At 34.5% G+C, this 23,839-nt stretch overlaps 1 protein-coding gene across 2 annotated transcripts in view; it reads right to left on the bottom strand.

The window, feature by feature from the left end:
* Positions 1–23,839, bottom strand: part of ATP7A (ATPase copper transporting alpha) — a gene marked incomplete at both ends in the record, with an annotated part of 114,605 nt that overhangs the window by 24,502 nt on the left and 66,264 nt on the right. Inside the window, 9 exons of one of the 2 annotated variants that reach the window (XM_084258486.1) lie at positions 1,637–1,771; positions 2,535–2,689; positions 4,195–4,322; positions 5,569–5,660; positions 7,092–7,325; positions 12,917–13,142; positions 13,332–13,408; positions 15,265–15,426; positions 18,916–19,079. In XM_084258486.1, coding sequence (XP_084114612.1) covers positions 1,637–1,771; positions 2,535–2,689; positions 4,195–4,322; positions 5,569–5,660; positions 7,092–7,325; positions 12,917–13,142; positions 13,332–13,408; positions 15,265–15,426; positions 18,916–19,079 — 1,373 coding nt within the window. The remainder of the gene's footprint in view (positions 1–1,636; positions 1,772–2,534; positions 2,690–4,194; positions 4,323–5,568; positions 5,661–7,091; positions 7,326–12,916; positions 13,143–13,331; positions 13,409–15,264; positions 15,427–18,915; positions 19,080–23,839) is intronic. The other variant, XM_084258485.1, reaches the window with a different exon arrangement.

Here is a 23,839-nt window from a genome sequence, read left to right as displayed (position 1 = left end):
GTAACTAAAAAATAAAAATCTTACAGATACAGAGAACATATTAATGGTTACCAGAGGTATAGGGTGGGCAACATGGGTGAAGTGGTTGAACAGGCACTAACTTCTTAACTTCCTGTTATAAAATGAATAAGTCATGGGGATATAATATACAGCATGGTGACTATAATTAATAATATTGCATTGCATATTTGAAAACTGCTAAGAAAGTAGACTGTAAAAGTTGCATCACAAGAAAAAATAATTCTGTAACTTGATGTTGACATGTTAACTAGACTTATTGTGGTGATCATTTTGCAATATATACAAATATTTAATCAATTTGTTTTATAGCTGAAACTAATACAATGTTATATATCAATTATAACCTAATAAAATTGCTGCAAATCTGGGACATAATTCTCAACAAATCTAAGTCTTAACAAACAAAATTCTGAATCTCTATATACCAAAGCCCTAACTCTACCTTTCACATTATTCTTTAAAAGACAATAAACAAAAATTCACTCACTCACAATGGGAGCTTAATCACATTTCAACAAAATTGTTTTGGATGTAACAATGTAATTGAGTATACTTACTTGTATATGTCTTAGAAACCTTGACTATTTGCTTATGTGAGTAAATATACTTGATAGTATTAGAGGAAATCTCCTAAGACCCCCTGAAGTCATGAGAAAAATACCTGAATGATAATTCCAATATACTCCCCAGCAGCCCTCTTGATGAAATGTGTACTTACCCAATGTGAATCATTTAAAGAAATTTTAAAATATTATATAAGTGACCATATAATGGAATAGATGCATATTTTTTACATGATTCTATTTGCTCTTTAATCAAAGGGTCAAACAACATGATGGTATTTTTTAAAATTAAGAAATACAGCAAAGTAAGACTTTCTTGGTAGTAATGGTTTTACAGTTTTAGGTTCTTACTATGTTCTCAAATACTTAAACTAAGTGCTCTTCTAAGAGTTATAGATGTGTATAGAGTTGAAGGGAACTTTCATAGACATCTAAACTTATACTTTCACATATGTCATATCTATATGTATTTGCATATACCCCATGCTTTCACCTTTGCTAATTCCAATCATGTGATTTAGGTGGTATTATCACTATATTTCAGGTGACAACAATGAAGATAAAGAAAATTTGAAGGCTATATCTCTAACATGAAGAATTAATCTAGGTCTACTTTAACACTTTATGATACCATACTCTAGAAACCATCAGAGAACTAGAGGGGCAAGCACTAATATGACCCTATATCTATAAAGCATTTAGTAAAGTATAAAGTCTTTCTAATCTTTTTAACTTTTGCAACTGAGGTTACGCAGGATGCATATAATTAAATTCCACTATCTAGATGAAAAAACTGAAGCTCAGTGAGAAATTAAGTAATAGTTCAGTACTTGTTTTTGGAAAACCACAAGTCATAATGAAAAAAAAATATTTACAAAAGGAAATCTCTTATATTTTTAGAAATGTAAATGTTATTTTATGCTTATAGCTTCCACTCCAGCCCTGTAAAGATAATAATTGTTATTTATAATTATTATACTATTATTTCCAATTAACTACTTATGGAAAAGATTCACAAATTTTTACATAAAGAGTTGTTACAAGTCACTTACAGGAAAGTATGTTTCCACAATTTCAAAATTCAGAAATCCAACTATAATCCAAACCAAGAGGGTAGCAATGGAAACAATAACAATAAAAGGAACAAAGTAGCCACTGAGTTTGTCTGCAAACTGCTGGATAGGAGCCTAGAATTAAAAAAATTTATATATATAATAGTAATACATATATCAAAGTCTCTTTTTCTGATAATGAATACAGTGTTCATTTGGTAATTAGAATAAGCAGAAATATCTTCATAAACTCCACAACTAGAACTAATCAAAGGAAAATATAAAAACTAGATCAGTGGGGGGAGGGGGTGGAAGCAAAAATTGTTTAAAAATGAACAATAATGTAAAAAATATATTAAAAAATTACAAAAAAAGAGTTCACATCAAACATTACTGAAGACAAATATACCGTGTCTTCAGAAGTCATGGAATTTTTCAATTCAGTACTTCTCTTGAGAGAGTTATGGAGTTTGTCTAACAACTTCACTAGATTATCCCTCTGAGTACACAGTCCTCATCTGAAAGGGATTATAATATCAGAGAAAAAAATAGAATAACAGAACTGTTATGTTACTCAAAAGAAAAATGACTAAAACATTCCATTCAGCATATATTGCTGCTTCTCAATAAGCCAAAAAGAGAACATTACCTTAACATTATCAAAATAATGTTTGATTATTGAAATTAACTTGTAATGGTGATTCAATTGGAGTGTGGATCTTATAGTGTTAACCTTATTAAATCTAAAGTCTTAAAGTTGGAATAGTACCTGGGGGTGACCCCTAATAAAGAGAACTCAGCACTGTGGGATAAAAAAAAAAAAAAAAACTAGATCAAGATCTATACTGAACGGGCCCCCCAAAAAACACTTTCTGTTTCTTCTAGGGATTTAAGTTACCTTTGATGTCTGTGCCTCCTCCACAAGTTTGACAATTTGAGAAAGGGTTGTGTCAGCTCCAACATGGGTTGCACGGATAAGCAATGACCCATTCTGGTTAATGGAACCAGCAATTACTGTGCTGCCAGATTTCTTAGCCACAGGCATTGCCTCCCCTGTATAAGGAGTAAAGACAGATTTAGGGAGTATAAGTAAACACTATCATGTAACACATTATTATATGATAATTGTCAAAAAAATCTAGAAAGGAGATTCTTGCTTCATGAAGTAGAATCTGGACAAATGTCTAGGTGAAAGCTGCCCTCCCATCTTCTTTATCCCAGTTATAGGCCAAACCTAAGGATACCTATCTTAAATTGGAAAGGCCTAACATCTTAGCTCTTGTCGGCAGATACATTTCATATTCCACTCTAGACCTAGATTTCAAAACCTAGTTTCAAATCTGTTCCACATTTAGAAATGTGGAAGGGAATTCTTCCTTATAATGATTGATGGGGCATGGAGTACAGTTACTCCAATGTAGTGGGCCCGGGTCAATGATACTAAATGTACTACAATGTGTAAGCAGTTCCCAGAACTAAAAATTATTTCATCCAAACTGGCAAAAGCACTCCTATTAAGAAACAGAGTCCTGGATCCCCCTGGTGGTGCAAAGGGTTAAGTCTCAGCACTATGAAGCTATCTGCAGCCACTGCAGCAGAGTTTGATCCCCGCCAGGGGGCTAACTCACATGGCACAGACCTCTCCAGTCTTACCCACTGCTCCCCTCAGCAGTGTATTTTAGTCAATCCGCCTGTTCTGTTCCCCACTCTGTCTCTGATAAATCCTCTCACCCCCTGTACCTCTGGCCTGTACCCCAGTTCTTATAATGCATAAATAAATAAATCCTTAAAAAAAGAAAGAAACAGGGGCCTCTCTGGTGGCGCAGATGGTTGAATGCATGTCCGCAGCCTCTGCAGTGCCAGTTCAATCCCCGCAGGCCTTGGAGCAACCCACATGGCGGGAGACCTCTCCTGTCTTGCCTGATGCTCCCCTCAGCAGTGTATTTCATCAGTCTGCCTGTTCTGTACCCCGCTCTGTCTCTGGTGAATCCTCTCACCCTCCCGTGCATCTGGCCTGTACCCCGGCTCTTGTATAAATAAAAAAAATAAATCTTAAAAAAAAAGAAAGAAACATAGTCCTAAATTACTTCCACATGGTCCATAAACTGAGTCTCTTATGGGACTATCCTGAAGGTTGAAGTAGGAAAGATGTTAATTGGTTGTGTTCTGAGTTGGTCTTAGTTATCTAAGATCTCTAAAATACTCCAGATCTACCCTGATATGGAAAACCTGGAGTTCTATCCTAGCTCAAACTAGACCAGTTTAGAGCAGAAAGACAAAATAAAATCTATTGAGCTCTACAGAAGAATGAGACAACTTCATTTGGTTATACATTCCAGTAATTAACAATCCTCAGTGAAGAGAACCTTTAGTAGCTTAACTAAATCACAAGGTAAAACTGCAGAAATCAAACTAGTAAGTCTTAAAAAGGGTTCACAGTCACTTCACTCACTATTTCCTCACTCTATAGTCTACAAAGTCTTCATCCTTCATGTCTATTTTTCATTGACACTTTGATGCACTTCACTTTCCTGTCATGATCCTCTGAAATAACATACCTGTGATGAGGGACTCATCTACCATAGAATGTCCTTCAATAACACGACCATCCACTGGGAACTTGCCTCCTGGAACCACTTTGATGATGTCTCCACGCTGTACAAGTTCCACATCCACTTGTTCTTCACTGGATGAGTTAACATAAAAAGCATCATGACAATATACTCTCACCCTAACCTTTCCATGCAAGCATTTTAGTTCATGCCAAGCTGGTAGCTCCATTATTACTACCAATGGAAGCTACAATCAACATTTAACTAGGAACTATACTGTTAGTCCTGTTTACTACTGGGGAATAGCTCAATATCTAGTACAAAGTAGGTACTCTAAATTATTGCTGAATAACCAAGGAATGAATAAATGTAAGCTTTACAAAATGTGAAATGGGTTTTATTTAAGTAAACAATTTACTGTGAAAACTTGCTTAATAATTTTGAATATACAATTGAGAAATACATCCTTCAAATCTTTAGCTCTAACTTTCAGTTTGTAGATAACAGGAGTTACAGGACAAGTTAAATAACACTTTATAGAAGGAAAGAGAAGAAACAAACTGGGATACTCTAAGGACAGCTGATGATGCTTCTTTAAGAAGTCAATTGTAAGAAGAGGGAGGAGGGAGAAAAAGGATGGAGCTGTTAAAAGATATACCTCAGTATGGGCCTCTGTAGTGTCGTAGGGGCTAAGTAAGTCTGAGCGTTCTTATGCTATTACCACTGCAGCCTGAGTTCAATCCCAGCCAGGAAGCTAACACACATATGACACAGCAGACATCTCCTATCTCACCTGCTGTTCTCCTTAGCAATATATTTCAGTAGATTTGCTTATTCTGCTCCCCACTCTGTCTTTGGGGTGAATCCTTTCACCTGCCCCCTCCATACCTCTGGCCTACACCCCAGTTCTTCTACACATAAATAATCTTTTTTAAAATTACATTAAAACAAAGAAATACCTCAATCAATGCATGACATATGGACCACTTTGAAGTCTATTTCAATGAAGTAACTTAAAATATTTTAGAGAAAACAGGAGAAAGAGGAATATGGATTGTGTATTACATGATATTAAACAATTATTATTCATCTCTGTATGAAATATGGTACTATAATTATATAAGAATATGCCCCTTTTAAAGAGATACTAGAGGAATATTTAGCAATAAAATCATGTAACTGGGATTTGCTTTAAAATACTACCACATACAAAAAAATGATAAAATGTATAGGTGTAGTAAAAGTGTGGCAAAATGAAAATAATTGACACATCTTGAAAATAAATTAAGTGGTTCATTATATTCTTCTCTCAACTATGCATACTTAACTAACTTTCCATAAGAAGCTAAAAACAAAAAGGGGAAAAATAAAGATAAATACCTCAGGAGGATATTATCAGAGTTAAGAGTTACAATAGTTGCTTCTGTAGCTTGTAGTGAAATTAGTTTGGCAAGAGCTTCTGATGTTTTGCCCTAAAATTAAAACAAAAATGTTAACGATGCTAAGGAGAAAAAGTTCAGGTTTACCTAAGATACAGATATAATACTTAATATTTTCCAAAAACACAGCTTTAGGAATAATAACTAGTTTAAATCAGAAAATGTTCTACTTTTATAATATAATGTAGACAAAATATAAAGTGTATTATCAGTTATAATATATCAAGAAATAGTGTCAATTAATAACATCAGGATCTCAATAAGTACACATGGAAGGGACATAAATAGGCAATTCATTTAGGAAGAAATATAAATACCCAGCGTGTGGTAAACTTTTATCCCTGATATTAATGGAAGAAATACAAACTAAAGCAATTCTATGATACCATTTAATGCCTACTAAATTACCAATAATTTAGATAGGAGTCAATGTTGTCAAAGTTGTAGTAAAACTACTTCCAACACACCTGTGCTGGCCAAAAATTGTTAAATGATCCACAGAAAGACTTATGCCCTTTAATCATGTCCTTTGAAATTTATCCTAAGATACTAGTTCAATAGAAATGACCAGTAGATATGAATATGCTTAATCAGGACTACCTAAAATTAAAAATTATCAAGAATCTAATTGAGAACCAAATCACAGTGTTTTTTTAATTTACAGCACAATGATTTGACAGTTTTATTAGAAATATCAAATAATTATCTAGACTGTAAAAACGGGGAAAACTTTACAGGGTTAAGGGTACAAAGTGGTATAAGTATTGTATTTGCCACTCTATACATGAAAAAGTTATATATAACAGGAATAGAAAGTGGTTTCCATTATCTCATGGAACTATAGGTGAATTTTTCCCCATCATCATTAGAAACCTTGTGGTCACATCAACTTTTCAATTAATAATGGGCTATAGGGCCTCCCCTGGTGGTGCAGTGGTTGAGCGCTGGGCTGCGAAGCTGCCCGCAGCCTCTGCAGTGCAGGTTCAATCCCCGACCACCGGTGAGGGTCCCAAATGGTGCGCAGACCTCTCCTGCCACGCCCACTGCTCCCCTCATCAGTGCATTTCATCAGTCTGCTTGTTCTGTTCCCCAATCTGGCTCTGGTGAATTCTCTCACCCTCCCATGCTTCTGACTGTACCCAGTGCTTGTATAAATAAATAAATAATCTTTAAAAAAAAAAAGAAATATTAAAAAAAAATAATGTGCTATAAATAAATACTTCTCAAATGTTTCTCTCAAAATAAACATGAACATACAATACTGTGTACTATACTAATCCCATTAATTTAAGGAATTTTCTAAAGGAATGTTTAACTTAAAATATTCCCAAAACAAAAATACTTATTTCAGTAGATCATTAACTGAAATGTAAATCACTTTATATTTCCAATACTTGGACTAGAAAATATTATTGGTCATTTATCTACCCAAGATATTACAAACATCACCCTTTCTTGCATTACCTTTGCTATATGTTCTAGCCACCGGCCTAGTGCAATAAACACAAATAGCATAGGAGGTGTGTCAAAGAAAGTAATAGGGTTCACTTTGGCTCTCTCGTACATTGCAACCAGAAGAATAACCAAAGAGTAAGCAAATGCAATGGTGGTTGCCAGCACAATCAGCACATCCATATTTGCAGTTTTATGCTTCAGTGCTTTGTAGGCCTGAATGTAGAAGTACCATCCTCCGAAAAACTGAAATACAGGAAAAATAATCATTGTTTCTTAAAAAAATGTGAAATTCACATATATATCTCAATAACTAACACACAGTCCCAATGTTAATTTCCTATCTAATTAATAAATATTAAGAAGAGATTTTAAGCTGAAATAACAGTGTTTATGTTTTAGAAGATATAGATGTATGGACAGATTCAAGCTGCTTTACAAGCCCTTTGCAACTGTTCTCTGTGACCCAACAGATATTCTATAGTATAAAGAAAATCAGATGGTTCTTAGATTTTTCTTTTTGATCCTAGCAAAATCATGAACTAAGAAAATAATTACATTCTTTAACAAATATTTTTTTATTTTTAAATAAAACTCAACTCCCATTTCCAAAATCTAACCTAAATAATGTATCACATTATTATAATCATTGGCTGTTTTTATTGGAAAATATAACTGAAAAACTTAATTTTCAGTATACAGAAACATACTAAAATGTTTTTGAAAATCATTATTGGCTTCTATAAGAAGCCAATAAAGAAACAGATTTATTAAAAAGAAGTATTCCACAATTAAAGTTTATCTCACAATGGGACTGAAAAGATAAACACAGGCTCAAAGTAAAAGATAAGAAAACAATCCTACAAGCAAATGGCATCCTAAGAAAAGCTGGGAAAGTCATACTTACATCAGATAAAATAGACTTCCAGCTAAAAAAGGTATAAGAGACAGGGATGGACATTATATAATGACTAAGGGATCAATATATGAGGAAGACAAAATTCTCATCTATGTATATATACACACATATATATGCACTACAGGATCATAAAATATATAAAGCAACTACTAACAAACCTAAAAAGAGACATTGAAAGCAGCTATTTAGTAAGAGAGGAATTCAATACCCAATTATATCAATGGACAGATCAACCAGATAGAAAATGAAAAAGGAAACAATAATCTTAAATGAGGAGTTAAGCCAGATGTGTCTAACAGACATTTCTAGACAGTGCACCTCCAAAAATTTGAGTATGGATTCTTCTCAAGTACATATGGAACATTTTTCAGGACAGATCACATGTTGGGTCACAAAATAAACGTTAATAAATTCAGGAAGATAGAAAGTATATCAAGTGTCTGCTCTTATTACAATGTTACCAAAATAGAAAATGACCAAAATTTTGATTTAATGGGGAAAACAAGGAGAAATTAAAAAATACCTTGAGAAATTAAATGAAGATGTGAGCAACCAGAACCTATGGGATGCAGCAAAAGCAGTACCAAGAGGGATGCATACAATAGAGGTCCATATCAAGTCAAGAAATATCTCAAATAAATAACTTAAATTTACACATTAAGGAATTAGAAAAAGAAGAAGAAACCAAAACCCAGTAGGAGGGAAATAATATAATAATAGAAATAAATGAAAGAGAAATAAAAAAGACAGTTCAAAATATCAATGAAACCAAAAGCCAGTTCTTTGGAAAAAAACAGACAAACCTTTATTTGACTCATAAAGGAATACAAGGCAAAAACTCCAAAAGAGTCAGAAAAGAAGAAACAAAAGAGAAGTTACAACATTTCCATAATACAAAGAACTGTAAGAGACTACATGCCAATATATGAATACAGCATGCCAATAAATTGAATAATCAAGAAGAAATGGACAAATACATGGAAGCATAAAAACTTTTGAGATTGAATCAGGAAGAAATAGAAAACCTGAAAAGACCAACTACAAGAAAGAAACTTGAAACAGTAATCAAAAGTTTCACAAAAAACAAAAGTCCAGACCAGATGTTTTCACTAGTGAGATGTATCAATCCTTCAAAGAACTAATACTTACCTTTCTCAAACTCTTGCAAAAAAACTAAGGAAGTGGGAATGCTTCCAAACATATTTTACAAGGCCAACATTACTCTGATATCAAAAGTATAAAAAAATTCTACAGAACAATATTCATGATAAACTTGGATGCACAAATTTTAACAAAATCTTTGTAAACCTAATTCAACAACACATTAAAAGGATCATACCTCATGACCAACTGGGATTTATTCTACAACATCAAGATGGTTGAACATCTGAAAATCAGTGAATGAAATCCACCACATCAACAAAAGAAAACATAGTAAGAATATGATCATAAGATGTAGAAATTATTTGATAAGATTCAAAATCCATTTAAAATAAAAACTCTCAAAAATGGGGATAGAAGGAACATATCTCTACATAATAAAGATCATAATATAACAAACCCACAGCAATCACCATATTCAATGGTAAGAAAGTGAAAGCTTTTCCTCTAAGATCAGGTACAAGGATGTTCACATTGACGACTACTATTCAAAATAATATTGGAAATTTTAGATAGAGTAATTGGGGAAGAGAAGGATATAAAAGGAATCCAAATTGGGAATGAATAAGTAAAACTATCACTAGTTGCATGTGACTTAATATACACAGAAAATCTTAAAGACTCCACTAAAAAGTTTGGAAACTTTTTTGAGTTGGTAAAGTTGCAGATTACAAAAATCAATATACAAAAATCACTTCTATTCCTATATACAATGAACTAAAATAGAAAGAAATCAAGAAAGCAATATCATTTACTATCACATCAAAGAATTAAATACCTAGGAATAAAGTTTATAAGGAAAGCAAAGGACCTATACAACAAAACATAAGACATTGTTATAAGAACTAGAAGCGTTGGGCCTCCCCTAGTGGCACAGCAGTTGAGCGCTGGGCTGCAAAGCTGCCTGCAGCCTCTGCAGTGCCGGTTCGATCCCCAGCTGCCGGGTGAGGGTCCCACACGGCACGCAGATCTCTCCTGCCACCCCGCTGCTCCCCTCAGCAGTGTATTTTGTCAGTCTGCCTGTTCTGCTCCCTGATCTGGCTCTGGTGAATTCTCTCACCCTTCCGCACTTCTGACTGTACCCAGTGCTTGTATAAATAAATAAATAAATCTTTAAAAAAAAAAAAAAAGAAATAGAAGACGCAAAGAGGTGGAAAGATATTCCATATTCCTGGAATGGAAAAACTAGTATCATTAAAGTGACCATCTTACATGAAAGAACATACTAATTCAATGCAATTCCCATCAAAGTTTCAAAGGGGCATTTTTCAAAGAAACAAAACAAATATTACTGAAATTTATATGGAACCATAAAAGACCCTGAGTAGCCCAAGACAACTGACAAAAAAGATGGAGGTATCACACTCCAAGACATCAAACTATACAGCTATCATAACCAAAACAGTATGGTATTGGCATAAAAATAGACACACAGATGAATGGAAAGTAATTGAGAATCCAGAAATAAACCTACAATTATATGAACTATTAATCTATGACAAAAGAGCCAAGCACACACAGGGGAAAATGGCAAGTCTCTTCAACAAATGGTGTTAGGAAAACATCATATAAAAGAATGAAACCAGAGTAATATCTTACACTACATAAAAATTAATTCAACATGGGTTAAAGACTTGGATGTAAAGCCTGAAAGTATAAAATACATAGAGGAAAAGAGGCAAAACACGCCACAACACTGGCTTCAGTGATGTCTTTGGAATTCAATTCCAGTGGCAAATGAAAGAAAACATAAACAAATGGACTATCGCAAACTAAAAAGCTTCTACACAGGGAAAGAAGTTATCATTAAAACAAAAAGATACACACTGAATGAGAGAAAATATCTTCACATTATACATGTAACAAGGAGCTAATGTACAAAATTTACAAAGAACTCATACAACTCAACAAAAGGAAAGTAAGTCAATCAAAAAAATGGGCAGGCAATTCCCCAAAGAAGACATAGTAATGGCCAACAGATACATTAAAAAATACTCATTATCACCTGTCATCAGGAAAATGCAAATCAAAACTACAATGATCTACCATGTCACACCTGTGACAATGACTCATATCAAAAAGACCAGAAATATCAAATGTTCGAAAGGACATGGAGAAAAAGGAATTTTCATATGCTGTTAGTGGGATTGTAGACTGGTTCAGTCCACATAGAAAACAATATGGAGGTTTCTCAAAATATTAAAAATAGATCTACCATAGAACCCAGCAAGTCCATTCCTATATATCTATATGAAGCACTAATTCAGCAGAACATATGCACACCCATATTCATTGCAACACTATTTACAGTAGTCAAGCCATGGAAAAAACCTAAGTGCCTAACAATATATGAGTAGGTTAAGAGGATGTGGTATATATACACAATGAAATACTACTCAGCTATTAAAAAAAAGATGAACTTTTGCCATTTGTGACAACATGGATGGAACTGGAGGGGATTATGCTAAGTAAAAGGAAAAATACAAATACGGAATGATTTCACTCACATAGAATAAAATGGGACAAAAAAGGAACAGATAAAACCAAACTAAAACAAACCCTAGAAATCTGACTACAGAATTGAGGTTACCATATGGGGAGGTTGAACTTTGAAGTGAAGTGAGGAGAACTTTCAAGCAAAGTGAGGAGAGCCCCCAGACTATGGTAAAGACTACAGGTACAGGTGCTAGGTAAGATACATCTGAAGAAATATGAACCTATATCTCTGAAACATACGCAGTATTGTAAACCATTGTTACTTCAATAAAAAAGCAATACCAAAAGAAAACAACCACAATGAGATACCACATCACACTTGTAAGAGTGGCCCATATTAAAAATGCCAAAAACTCAAGTGTTGGTGAGGGTGCGGAAAATAAGGAACCCTTGTATACATTAGAAGGAATGTAGACTGGTCTAGCTTCTATGGAATACAGTATGAAGGTTTCTCAAAATATTAAAAGTAGATCTACCATATTATCCAGAAATTTCACTCCTACATATCTCCAGGGAATACAAAAACACTAATATGCGGGCCTCCCCTGGTGGCACAGGCAGTTGAGCACCACACTGTGAAGCTGTCTGCAGCCTCTGCAGCACCAGTTAGATCCTGACCGGCTGGCGAGGGTCCCACATGGAGGGGCAGACCTCTCCTGTCCCGCCCGCTGCTCCCCTCAGCAGTGTATTTCATCAGTCTGCTTTTTCTGCTCCCCGCTCTGTCTCTGGTGAATCCTCTCACCCTCCCGCACATCTGGTCTGTACCCCGGTTCTTGTATAAAATAAATAAATCAATCTTAAAAAAAAAAAACCAAAAACACTAATGTGAAGGATTGTACACACTCCTGTGTTCATTGCAGCACTATTTTCAATGACCAAGTTATGGAAATAACCTAAATGCCCAAGGACAGATGAATAGATTAGAACGATGTGGTATATATACACAATGGAATACTGCTTAAAAAAGAGATAAACTCTAGTAATATAATAACTTTGAATATCAAGCTATATATACAATAGCTGATAAGAATACCACGACAACTGAATACTTGTCTGCTTTGTCATTAAACAATATGTTAGGAGTTAAATGGAATCTATTATCTACTTTAACAAACCACTCGGTTTAAGATTATTTTTTGTAAAACATCCAGCTTAAAATGGTCGGACTTCTGATATTTGTTTTTCAATTAAAAATAGCCTTGCTTGCCACATTTTGGCTATTTTTCATTGTAACAAATATACTTGCTAACATTTCACTTGCCTGTACAGGTACACAAAATAAAAATGATAGCAAATTCATAATGGATAATCCTGGCAGGATCTGGTGCTCCAAGAACATAGAAGAATGAATAATGATCATTTCTTCTTGACTCGTGTTCTGATTATGGTGAAGACTTGCAAGGTGGTGGTCCATAACCATCATATATATCATCAGTCCCATTACAGGAATACAGAAAAACAGGCTCACAAGGAAAGACCGTCTCCATCTTACATAGAAAAGAAAAACCATTTTAGAAAGTAGGTAACAGTTAAAGATTCCATGCATTACAGGGAAATACAAATTGTGATACTCCACCCAATATAAGGATGACGTAAAATTTGATATGATAACATAACGTTAAATTTGATACGAGTCAAAAAATCTGCTTTTCACTGGCACTCCATAAATACTTAACTGTTTTATTTCTCGTTTATGGTCTAGGTGGCTGGCTGACCGATCCTTCTTGACCAAAGAAGCTTCAAAACCTAAGCTCTGAGAAAATTCATGAGAAAACAATTACTTCACTTAATATATAAATAATACCTGGAAGATTCTAAACCATGATATTGTCATTAAGAACAATTCAGTTTAATTACTGAGTGCAAGTCACTCTGGAGAATACCAAGTTGAAGATGTGATTCGTGATCATAATTACCATTTTTCTAATATTTCATCAAAGATATATTTCCTCAACTCCAGTTATTGTCTACCCTACTGTTCTCAAACTAATGACTTAACTCAAGTGCAGTTGTCCTCAGTAAGCAATTTTATTATATCAAAAAATAAATTAAAACCTCCAATAAGTAATTTTGAATAAAGGTAGAAATCAAAGAGTATTTGATGACCTAATAAAGACAAAATTCATCAAAAAATTATAACTGTTACATTCAGACGAACATCATATAGTAGTATTAATCAGTTTTGTTTTAATTTTAGCTTTAGCATCTATTGACCTATTATCCTGTGAAGAGCAGAAAGCTAAATAGGTCACAAAAAAATTTTCATACATATATGAATAATAGCATTATTATACATATATAACAATGTTAGTATTAACATATAGTATTATTCACACTATATATGTAGTATTTACTCTTGATCTATCAGAAAAAAAGAACATGAGCAAAAATTATTTTCCTTAATAATACAAAGTATTAAGAGAAAACTAAACCTAAGAGTCACCTGAGCATAGACAGTAATATAAACTATATTTTCAACTGTTAAGGGAAATGCTGCCATCTCACATTTGTTGGCAATGTAGCACAGGGAAAGGAACAAATATGAGCACTGGAATCAGAAAGATTAGGCTCACATCCCATCTATGACACTTAATAGCTATGTGACTTTGGGCAAGAAACTTCTCTTAACCAGAGTTTCCTCACCTTCAAAATAAAGATGACAGTGTGGTTGTGAGAATTAAATTAATAGTTGAAATTTTGCAGTCCTGGTAACTAGCACATAGTAGGTATTCAATAATGCTAGCTTCACAAAGCTGTTAATGACATCTTTTTCTATACTTTTAGGATCTTATCTGAACTATTAATATACTTTAGATCATTTAGAACATCGACCCTATACCACACTGAACGTTTAAAGCACTTTCACATTTACTACCAGTTAAGATTTACTGAAGAACACAGGATGAATTTTTCACAAAGGAAAGGGCTTGGTCTTTTTTAAAAAAATTGTTTTTAAACATCCTTGTTTATTTTCTCCCCTCAGCTGTGGCCACCATCATTTTTCCACCACCCAAGTGCCCAGAGTCCTCTACCACACTCCACTGTGCTGTCCTGCCCCCGTCTCTACTCTCCCTTCCCTTCCTGAATGTCTCAGATCTATAGTCTACTTTCAAGGATCAGTCTAAGTTTGTCTTTTAAATTTCTTACTTGAACTTAAATATACGTCATTTTCTTTGACTTAACACATCATAAAGTATAGTAGGATGATTGCTTCTGGGCCTTTTGGTTAAGAGCAAGTGTAAAGTATAATAGGATGTTTCAATTTCTCAGTGATTAACATGAATCTGACTCATAACAAATTATACTTTACTTCCATTTTCTAAATATTTTTAAATGATATATTTTTAAATGATTTGTGCTTCTAACTTAAGTGTGCTTCTGATTTAATAATGCCAAGGTGCCCTAACCCAAGTCTCCTGACAAAGCCCCCTCCAAAAAAAGAAGAAAAAAGAAAAGAAACAAGGGAGACACATTTACATTGAGTTGAGACAGATCTTGTCTAGAAATCAGATGTTCTTCACTGTTTCTGTTTGATATAAACCAGAAGTGACTCAAGGGAATGCTAACTGAATAGGAAAGAGCACAGAAATGCAAAGTCTTGCCACTTACTTCAATTGTATGGATAATATCTCTGGGACCAATAATTTCTTGGTCATATTTAATATGTGCTTTGTTGGTTGCCAGGGCCACAGAGCAGTAGAATATCCCTCTATGTTTTGTGAGGGTAGACTCTATTTTATGAACACAGGAGGCACAAGTCATTCCTCTTACCTGTTAAAGATAAAGGCTCTGTTATTCAGAAATACACTTTTTTCTACCATTAAACATGAGCTTACTTTAAACTGAAACAACTCTTATAATAAAGTCTTATTAGAACTATTAATAAATTTTATATATATGATTATTAGACCACTTTTTATATCACATGGAACATAAATAAGGTACCAGCTGCAATAGGTTAAATTGATATCACTGAAGTTTCCCTCTTCTTGTCACTACTCAGTGATAGAGGATTTGACTTCTATCATTGTTTCTTATATTCAATGCCTTGCTTCCTTCTAATTTTTTTTTATCCTGCTTAAGTGTATATTGCCTTTAATAATACTTCACTGAGGGCCTCCTTCGTAGCCTAGGGGTTAAGTCTCAGCACTATCACTGTGAAAGCCAGGACCTGAGTTCAATGCCTGGCCAAGGAACTAACCCACACATGGCACAACAGACCGCTCCTTTCTCACCTGCTGCTCCCCTTAGCAGTGTGTTTCAGTAAATCTTCCTGTTCTGCTCCCCACACTGTCTCTGGTGAATCCTCTCATCCCCTGCACCTCTGGCCTACACACCAGTTCTTCTATGCAAAAACAAAATCTTTTTTAAAAATTTTAAAAATAATACTTCACTGAAGGTTAATGGATGGCAAAAGTTTTCTACCTTTGTATGCACCTTTGTATATTTCTACAAAAATGTCCTGTCTTCAGTGAGATAATAGTTCAACTGGGTATTAAATTCTAAAATTAAGGGAGAGGCAAAACTTCTGGAATGACTGTATGAGGAGTTCAGCAAACCCTTTCCCCAACAGCAATGATGAAACTGGACAAAGCTTCAAAAAACAACCATTAAAAGACACTGGAAAGTGACCAGAGTATATAACTTATGAAGCATTTATTTAAGAATATCTACTGAAGGGATGTAATTAACAGTGGAATAAGGATCTCTGAATGTTTGTTCCTCCATAAAAGCAATGAGAAAACAGGGGGAAAATGCTTAGAACCAACATTTTCATAAATTTAATAAAGCTTACAACAATTCAGGAAGCACATATTAAAGAAAATTAGCTGAATCCTGATAAAATAGCAAGCTATGTGGAATTAAAATTTACTTTATTCCAGTTTACTTCAGTCTAGTCTGTTATAGTCATGAAGACTAATAACCTATAAACACAATGAAAAGTAGCATCAAGGACACCACCAGAGACGACAGAAGAGGGTTGGAGTTCCTTCAAAGACCTGTTCCTAGAGAAATGTTTTTGACTTGTCTGATGGTTACCTCAAATATCCCACTTGCAAAGATATTTGTGTTTGCCCTAACTGAGGATCAGTGACTGCAAAAAGCCTTTTCTCCAGGAGAATTTTCCAAAAACAATTAGAGGCAATTATTTACCTTGTGCCAGCTGGACTGATGGTTAGTAGTTGGGACAAACAACAGGTTAAAGAAAAAGTCTAAAAGGATAAGCTGGCAAGTAAGATATCTGAAAAAGCTCTAAACTATAATAAAAGTCTAAACAGCTATGCACATGAATAAGGTTGTGGTATTGTCCAGGGATGTGAATATGCTCAGAAAACACCTAATATGATTGTATCCTCTCACCACTAATTGACGTTTAGCCTCTGCGGAAGAATGAAGTAAAGACTAAGACAAAGTTGACAACTGCATGGTTTACTGTTGTAGGCATGCCTCAACATTTATACAGTGCTTTACAGAAAAGACTGGAAGACATATTGGTTCCAGGTATTTAAGAAAATCTCTGTCCTATCATTAGCTGACCACTGAGCTAAACAAGCAAAGATTTCAGTGGTCACACACAATAAAGGATATAGACTATAGCATTAGTTCAGAAAAGTTAGAAAACAAACAGTAACACTAACATACAACAGTAACAATAAAACCTGAGGAGGGGCTAAGAATCTTTTTTCCAGAGTTGCCACAATATATTTTCAACAAAAAATTGTGAGATATGCAATGAAATAAAAAAGTATGGTCCATACACAAGAAAAAAGCAATCAATAGAAACAGACCTGGAGGAAGTCCAGGCATTGGACTTAATAGATATAGACTTTACATCAACTTTGTTTTTATATGTTTAACAAGATATTGTTTAGACTTTTCTGTAAAGTGTAAGCTCATATCTTTTAACATTTTTCTTTTTGGTTGCTGCCTCTAACAGATTTATAATGGTTCTTCATCTATTAAGAAAATATACCTTCTTTTTTATTTTATATATTTTTTACATCATTTTTCATTTTTGCAGAATGTATGCATTTTCATCTTGGTTATATTCCCCATACAATTCCCATCCTCCTTATTTTGACCCTAATCCATCTTCCCCTTCCCCTGCCCCCACAGTGTGTCTCTGGTTTATAGTTGCTTGTTGATTTTGATTTTTACTTTATTATAATTAGTCTTTTTCCTGAAAAAAAAAAGAAAGAAAATACACCTTCATCTACTGTATGAACTACAATTATCATACTTCCTTTTGATTCTGTTTATGGTGTTTTCTTCCCAAGAAATTTTTATGCACCTGAACATATCAATCTTTCCTTTTAATGTTTTCAAAATGATATTCAGAAAATCCCTTCCTACTCAAATATTAATTTTTAGAAGACTTCAAAATACACTAACAATAACAGTCACAACTTTAAGTTACAAATCAACTTTGAATTGATTATAATTATAAAAATTTAAAATCTCTAAAATGTACAAGTTTCTCTTTGCTCATCTCCCCCAATTTCATTTTCTACCCTAGATTGAAACACTGCTAATGATGTCTATAAATAAGTGCTTTCCATAATATTTGCCTATACATTTAATTATATAAGGAAACATACATATGATTTTCTGGTTTTTAATTAAATTACATTATACCATAAAATACAGAAACTTCATTTATTGTTTAAGTAAATAATATATCCTAGAGGTTTTTACTTCTCAATTAATAGTGATCTATTTTATTCTTTTAAACAGTCATATTATGTTCTATAATATGTCTACACACAATTTATCTATTCCCAATTAAAGGACATTTAGGTTACCTCTAAATGTTGCCCTTAATATGTAATAAATATTACCTATGTATGCTCATATTTCTATAGGAAAGACCTCGTAGCTGACTTCCTTGATAGGAGAAAATGATCACTTTAAACAATTATGCCTTACCTGGTTTTAAGTCTTCATTTATAAAATTTAAGTTTTTAATACATCTGGCAGTTCTTTTACATGTAACTAGGCAGGGATCATACTATATTTTAAAATCTGATTTTCATTGTTTCATTCAAAGGAACTTTTTCTTGTGGCTTTTAATACAGAGTATCTTTTACATCCCATACTTGAAGGTAGCCATTAAATCACATCTTATCCTTCTATTTTTTAGCTTCCAAAATTTTCTAATATCTTATTTTCCCAGCCTTTAGTTATCTTTTGATCTCTTTTCTGAATTCTCACCAAGTTATCCTTGTATATTTTATTAATCACATAAAAATTCTCACTTACAACAAATTCTAAAACACCATCCCCTTCATCAGCATTTTCCATCACAGTTGCTCCAAATCCAAGCTCTTGAATGAACTCTGCTATTATCGCAGGTTGTATAATAGCAGGATTATATCTTACTTCTGCCTTGCCAGCCATCAGAGCCACAAGTACAAAATGTATTCCTAGGAACATTAAGAAAAACAATTCTTAAATAATATTCCTTATTAAAAGAATTTTAATATTTAAATAATGTACATATTTAAACCTGTAACTCTAAGAGACAGACTATTCTTTTTTAAAAAAATGCCTTAATGCTATTATCATACCTATAATAAAATAATTATACAATATCATCAAATATCCAGGTAATACACACATTTCCACAATTGTTTATTATTTATTTAAAATTGCTGGAATTTGGGATGCAAATAAGGCCCATGAATTGCAACTGGCTGAGATCTTATCATGTATATATAAAGCATTTTTAGAGATGAGTAAGACAAAATACTACAGAAAGGATCTCAAGGGCTCAGGAAATCATTACTTTGGTACCAAAGACTCTAAGAATGTAACAACAATACCATATTATCAAATAGTCACTTCTTAAAAGTCTCTATTTTTACTGTCTGACACAGCCTAAACTAAAAAGCTCTTATTCCTAGAAAAAAAAAGTGCCACAAAATTTGTTAATAAAACGAGAGTTCATTTTATGGTAGTCACACTGTTCTTTGGTGCAATCCCTTGGTTAATTTTATAATCGATCCACTTACTGCTATCATTGCCAGGAGGAAAAATTAATTCTGCACAGTAAAAAACAGTTCTTTCTAGGAATCTGTGGTACTTAGTAGCTACCTGACAGTGAGTGAGAATCAATAGTCTATAGGTCAGCTGCAGGGCTTGATACAAAAGAAAGAAAAAGCAAATATTAATTTAATAAATTGTTTTTAAAAGATATTAATTATTTGTGCATACAAGAGCTGGGGCGTAGGCCAGAGGTATGGGGGGGGTGGTTGGGAGGATTCACCAGAGACGGAGTGGGGAGCAGAACAGGTGGATTGCCTGAAATACATTGCTGAGGGGAGCAGCGGCCAAGACAGGAGAGGTTTGCTGCGCCACGTGAGTTAGCTTCCTGGCCAGGGATCGAACTCGTGCTGTAGTGGCTGCCATAGCTTCATAGTGCTGAGACTTAACCCTTTGCACCAACAGGGAGGACCTTAATAAATTGTTAATAAGAAAACTATCTAATATGAATTTTCCACATAAATTGCTTACACTCTGGGTTTGCTGGACACCCAATAATTCACATGGTTGGTTCATGGAAGTGTCATTAATAAGAGAAGGGATACAGAGAGTGGGAAAATGTATTTTTGCTTCAGTTGAATATAACCTGTAATACAACAGAAATAGAATGGAAAAGCTGATTTTTCAAGTTTCAAAAATGTTTTCGTAGTTCAAACTATAATCAGAACAATTTTTATCCATCTTTAGAAATCTAATGCAGACAAAATTGGAAAGATAACCCGTGCTCATGAATTGGAAGAATATCATTAAAATGCCATATTACCTACAGCAATTTTCAGACTCAATGCAATACTTATCAAAATCCCAATGATTTTTTTTTCAAGGAAATAGAATAACTCTAAGCTCTGTGTGGAACCACAAAAGATCCTGAATGGCCAAAACTATCCTGACAGAAAAGAGAAAAATGAAGGTATCAAACTCATGGATTTCAAACTGTTATACAGCAACAGTAATCAAAACAATGTGACACTGGAACAAAAACAGAACATATACCAATGAATAGAACATGAAGACCAGAAGTAAAACCACAAAAATATGGACAGTTAATCTTTGGCATAAGAACCACAACCATACAATGGAGAAAGGAAAGCTTCCTTAACAAATGGTATTAGAGGAGCAAGAGGAAGAGAGAAAAGTGGGGAAGGGGTACAATAAACGATGGTGGGGAGCTTTCAGTGCCTTGGTGGTGGGTGTGGTATAGTAACATACATGTGACAGTTGTGATCCTTAACCCTAAAATATATACAATGTTGTAAACCAATGTTGCCTCAATTGAAAAAAAAAAAAACCACAAATGGTTTTGGGAAACATAAATAAACACATGCAAAAAAATCAAACTATACCCATTCTTAACTCCATACACAAAAATTCAAGATGGATTAAAGATTTGGATATAAAACTGACTCCATAAACAAAATCATAAGGAATGCACTAGAGGATATCCACTACAAAGTTGTATCTCAGGACATAACTCCAACAGCCAGGGAAACAAAAGCAAAAATTATCAAGAGGGACCACATCAAACTAAAAAGCTTTTGGACCTCAAAGAAATCATCACAAAAACAAAAAGGCAAACTACAGACTGGGAGAAGATATCTGCATATCAGACATCTGAAAAAGGGCTATTTTGCAACAATTATACAATCCAACAACAAATGAGACAACCTAGTAAATGGGCAAAACACCTAAGACACTTTTCTAAAGTAGACATTCAGACGGCCTACAACAGGCACATGAATAATTGTTCAACACCACTTATTATAAGGTAAATGCAAATCAAAATCAATGAAATCTCAGCTTATCCCTATAAGAATGGCCTATATCAAAAAGAATGGAAACAACAAATGTTGGCGAGCTTATGGAGAAAAAGGAACACTCAGCTACTGTTGGTGGGAATGTTATTTGGTTCTGTCTCTATGGAAAGTGGTATGGATACCTTAAAAAAATAAAAAAGGAGGGCCTCTCTGGTGGCACGAGAGGTTAAGACACAACCTATGAAGCTGTCCACAACCTCTGTAGCACAAGTTCAATCCCTGGCCAGGGAGCAACACACACGGCACAGCACACCTCTTCTGACTCGCCCGCTGCTCCCCTCAGGAGTTTACTTCGGTCAATCTGCCTGTTCTGTTCCCCACTCTGTCTCTGATGAATCCTCTCAACTCCCCCACCCTCTGCATCTCTGGCCTGCACCCCAGCTCTTGTATGCATAAATAAATAAATCTTTAAAAATAATTTTAAAAAAAGGAAATCTCATATGATCCAGTAATACCTCTACTAGGTATTTACCAAAAAATGTGAAAACTCTAATATGAAAAGATTTATGTACTTCCATGCTCACAGCCGCACTTCACACAATTTCCAAGTTATGGAACCAGTCTTAGTGCCCACTGACAGACAACTAGATAAAGAAATTGTGGAACGTATACACAATGGAATATTACTCTTGAAAAAAAAGGTGAGGTACTTCTTTTTGGGAAAAATGTATGGATCTCGACGTGATTATGTTAAATGAAGTCAGAAAGAGAAAGATATCAGATGGTTTCACTTCTCTGTGGGATATAAATAACCAAAAATTATATACTGGCATAGCACAGCAAAAGTGATTCTTAGACATAGTGGAAAATATACTGGTTACCAGAGGGAACAGGGGGAAAGAAATGGATTGGGAATTGGCACAGGAGGTATGGTGGAAGGTGAGAAAAGCATGTGCATATGTGAAGGATAAAAATATATATATCTAAAGTTATATAGACATGTAAATGATAGCTTAAGTCTAATTTAAAAATTTTAAATAAAGCCATTTTTAAAAGATAATAAAATACAAACTTTAGGGTTAACTAATTAGATATAATAGAGTCTGAAATGAAGATGCAGAAATGACAAAACTCAGATAAGATAATCTTGAGCTGAAGATGGCTGTGTATAAAATGCATTTTCTTATAATAATGTTCTGAGCTTTATACATAAGGTGATGCCATTAACCACAGGCCTTCAATATTACTAATACAATATGACTTATTTCCCCAACAGTGGGAATAAATTTATACTGATCTTACTTATTTGGCCTGTGTGCCTATTAGTATATGTCATTAAGACACCTGGGCAGGGCTACCTAAATACCAAATCAATCCTTTCAGTCACATTAAACACAGTAACATATCTCTATCGTTAACAAATCTACTATGCTGTCCAGTAATATGAGAGCAAATTTTTAAGCTAAAACATTTGTGGCTGATGGGAAAATGTTCAACATCCCTTATAATCAAGGAAATGCAAATCAAAACCACAATGAGATACGACCTTACACTAGTAATAATGACACATATCAAAAAAACTAGCAACAACAAATGGTGGCAAGGATGTTGTGAAAAAGGAACTCTCCCACAAGCTGGTGGGAGTACAAAAGGTCCAATTGTTATCAGGGTGGTCCCCAGGAAAGGGGGAGATTCCAGGTTCCGTGAGCAGGGAGAGAAGAAGCTGCAGAGGAGACTAAGGAAGGAAGCAGGATGGAGCCAGAAGGAGACCCGGAGGAGGTGCATGGAGCCTAGAGACACATGAAGAAACTGCGCTTGTCTTTTGGTCGTGGACTGGGTGACACAGATGTGGGTGAGAGACCCGAGGGGAGGTGACAATGGCAGCTTTTATCTTGATGTTGATTTTGCTCTTTTCCTTCCGGGCTTGTCTGGTTGTTTCTGACCCTTTTCTGTGGGTCCCCACTGGAAGATGCTTTAGACTTATGGCAGGCTTTGGGGCCTTGCTCTGGGCCAATCCCATATGGATGGACTTTTACCCGCGAGGGGACGGGTAACTTTGGGTGCTTCATTTAGAAACTAGATTCTTTGCCTTTCCTGTATTGTTTCCCAGTTTTATTAAAGTTCCTTCCCATTAAAGTCTCATATGTTTTGTGTTGATGCAGCGGATGGCAGAACCCTATATAAAATAGGCAGGTTTGTGGGGTTTGGGCTGTCCCTCTCCCTTCCCTGTAACACAACCACTATGGAAAGCTGCATGGAGTTTCCTCAGTCTACTAAAAATGGAGTTACCATATGGCCCAGCAATTCCATTCCTAGGGATTTACCCAAAGGACACAAAAACAATGACTCAAAAGAATACCTGCACCCCTATGTTTATTGCAGCACTA

This window comes from Talpa europaea (assembly GCF_964194135.1).
Source record: "Talpa europaea genome assembly, chromosome: X".
NCBI lineage: Eukaryota > Metazoa > Chordata > Mammalia > Eulipotyphla > Talpidae > Talpa > Talpa europaea.
Note: the sequence above shows the minus strand (reverse complement) of the source record. Positions and strands in the feature narration are given on the sequence as shown.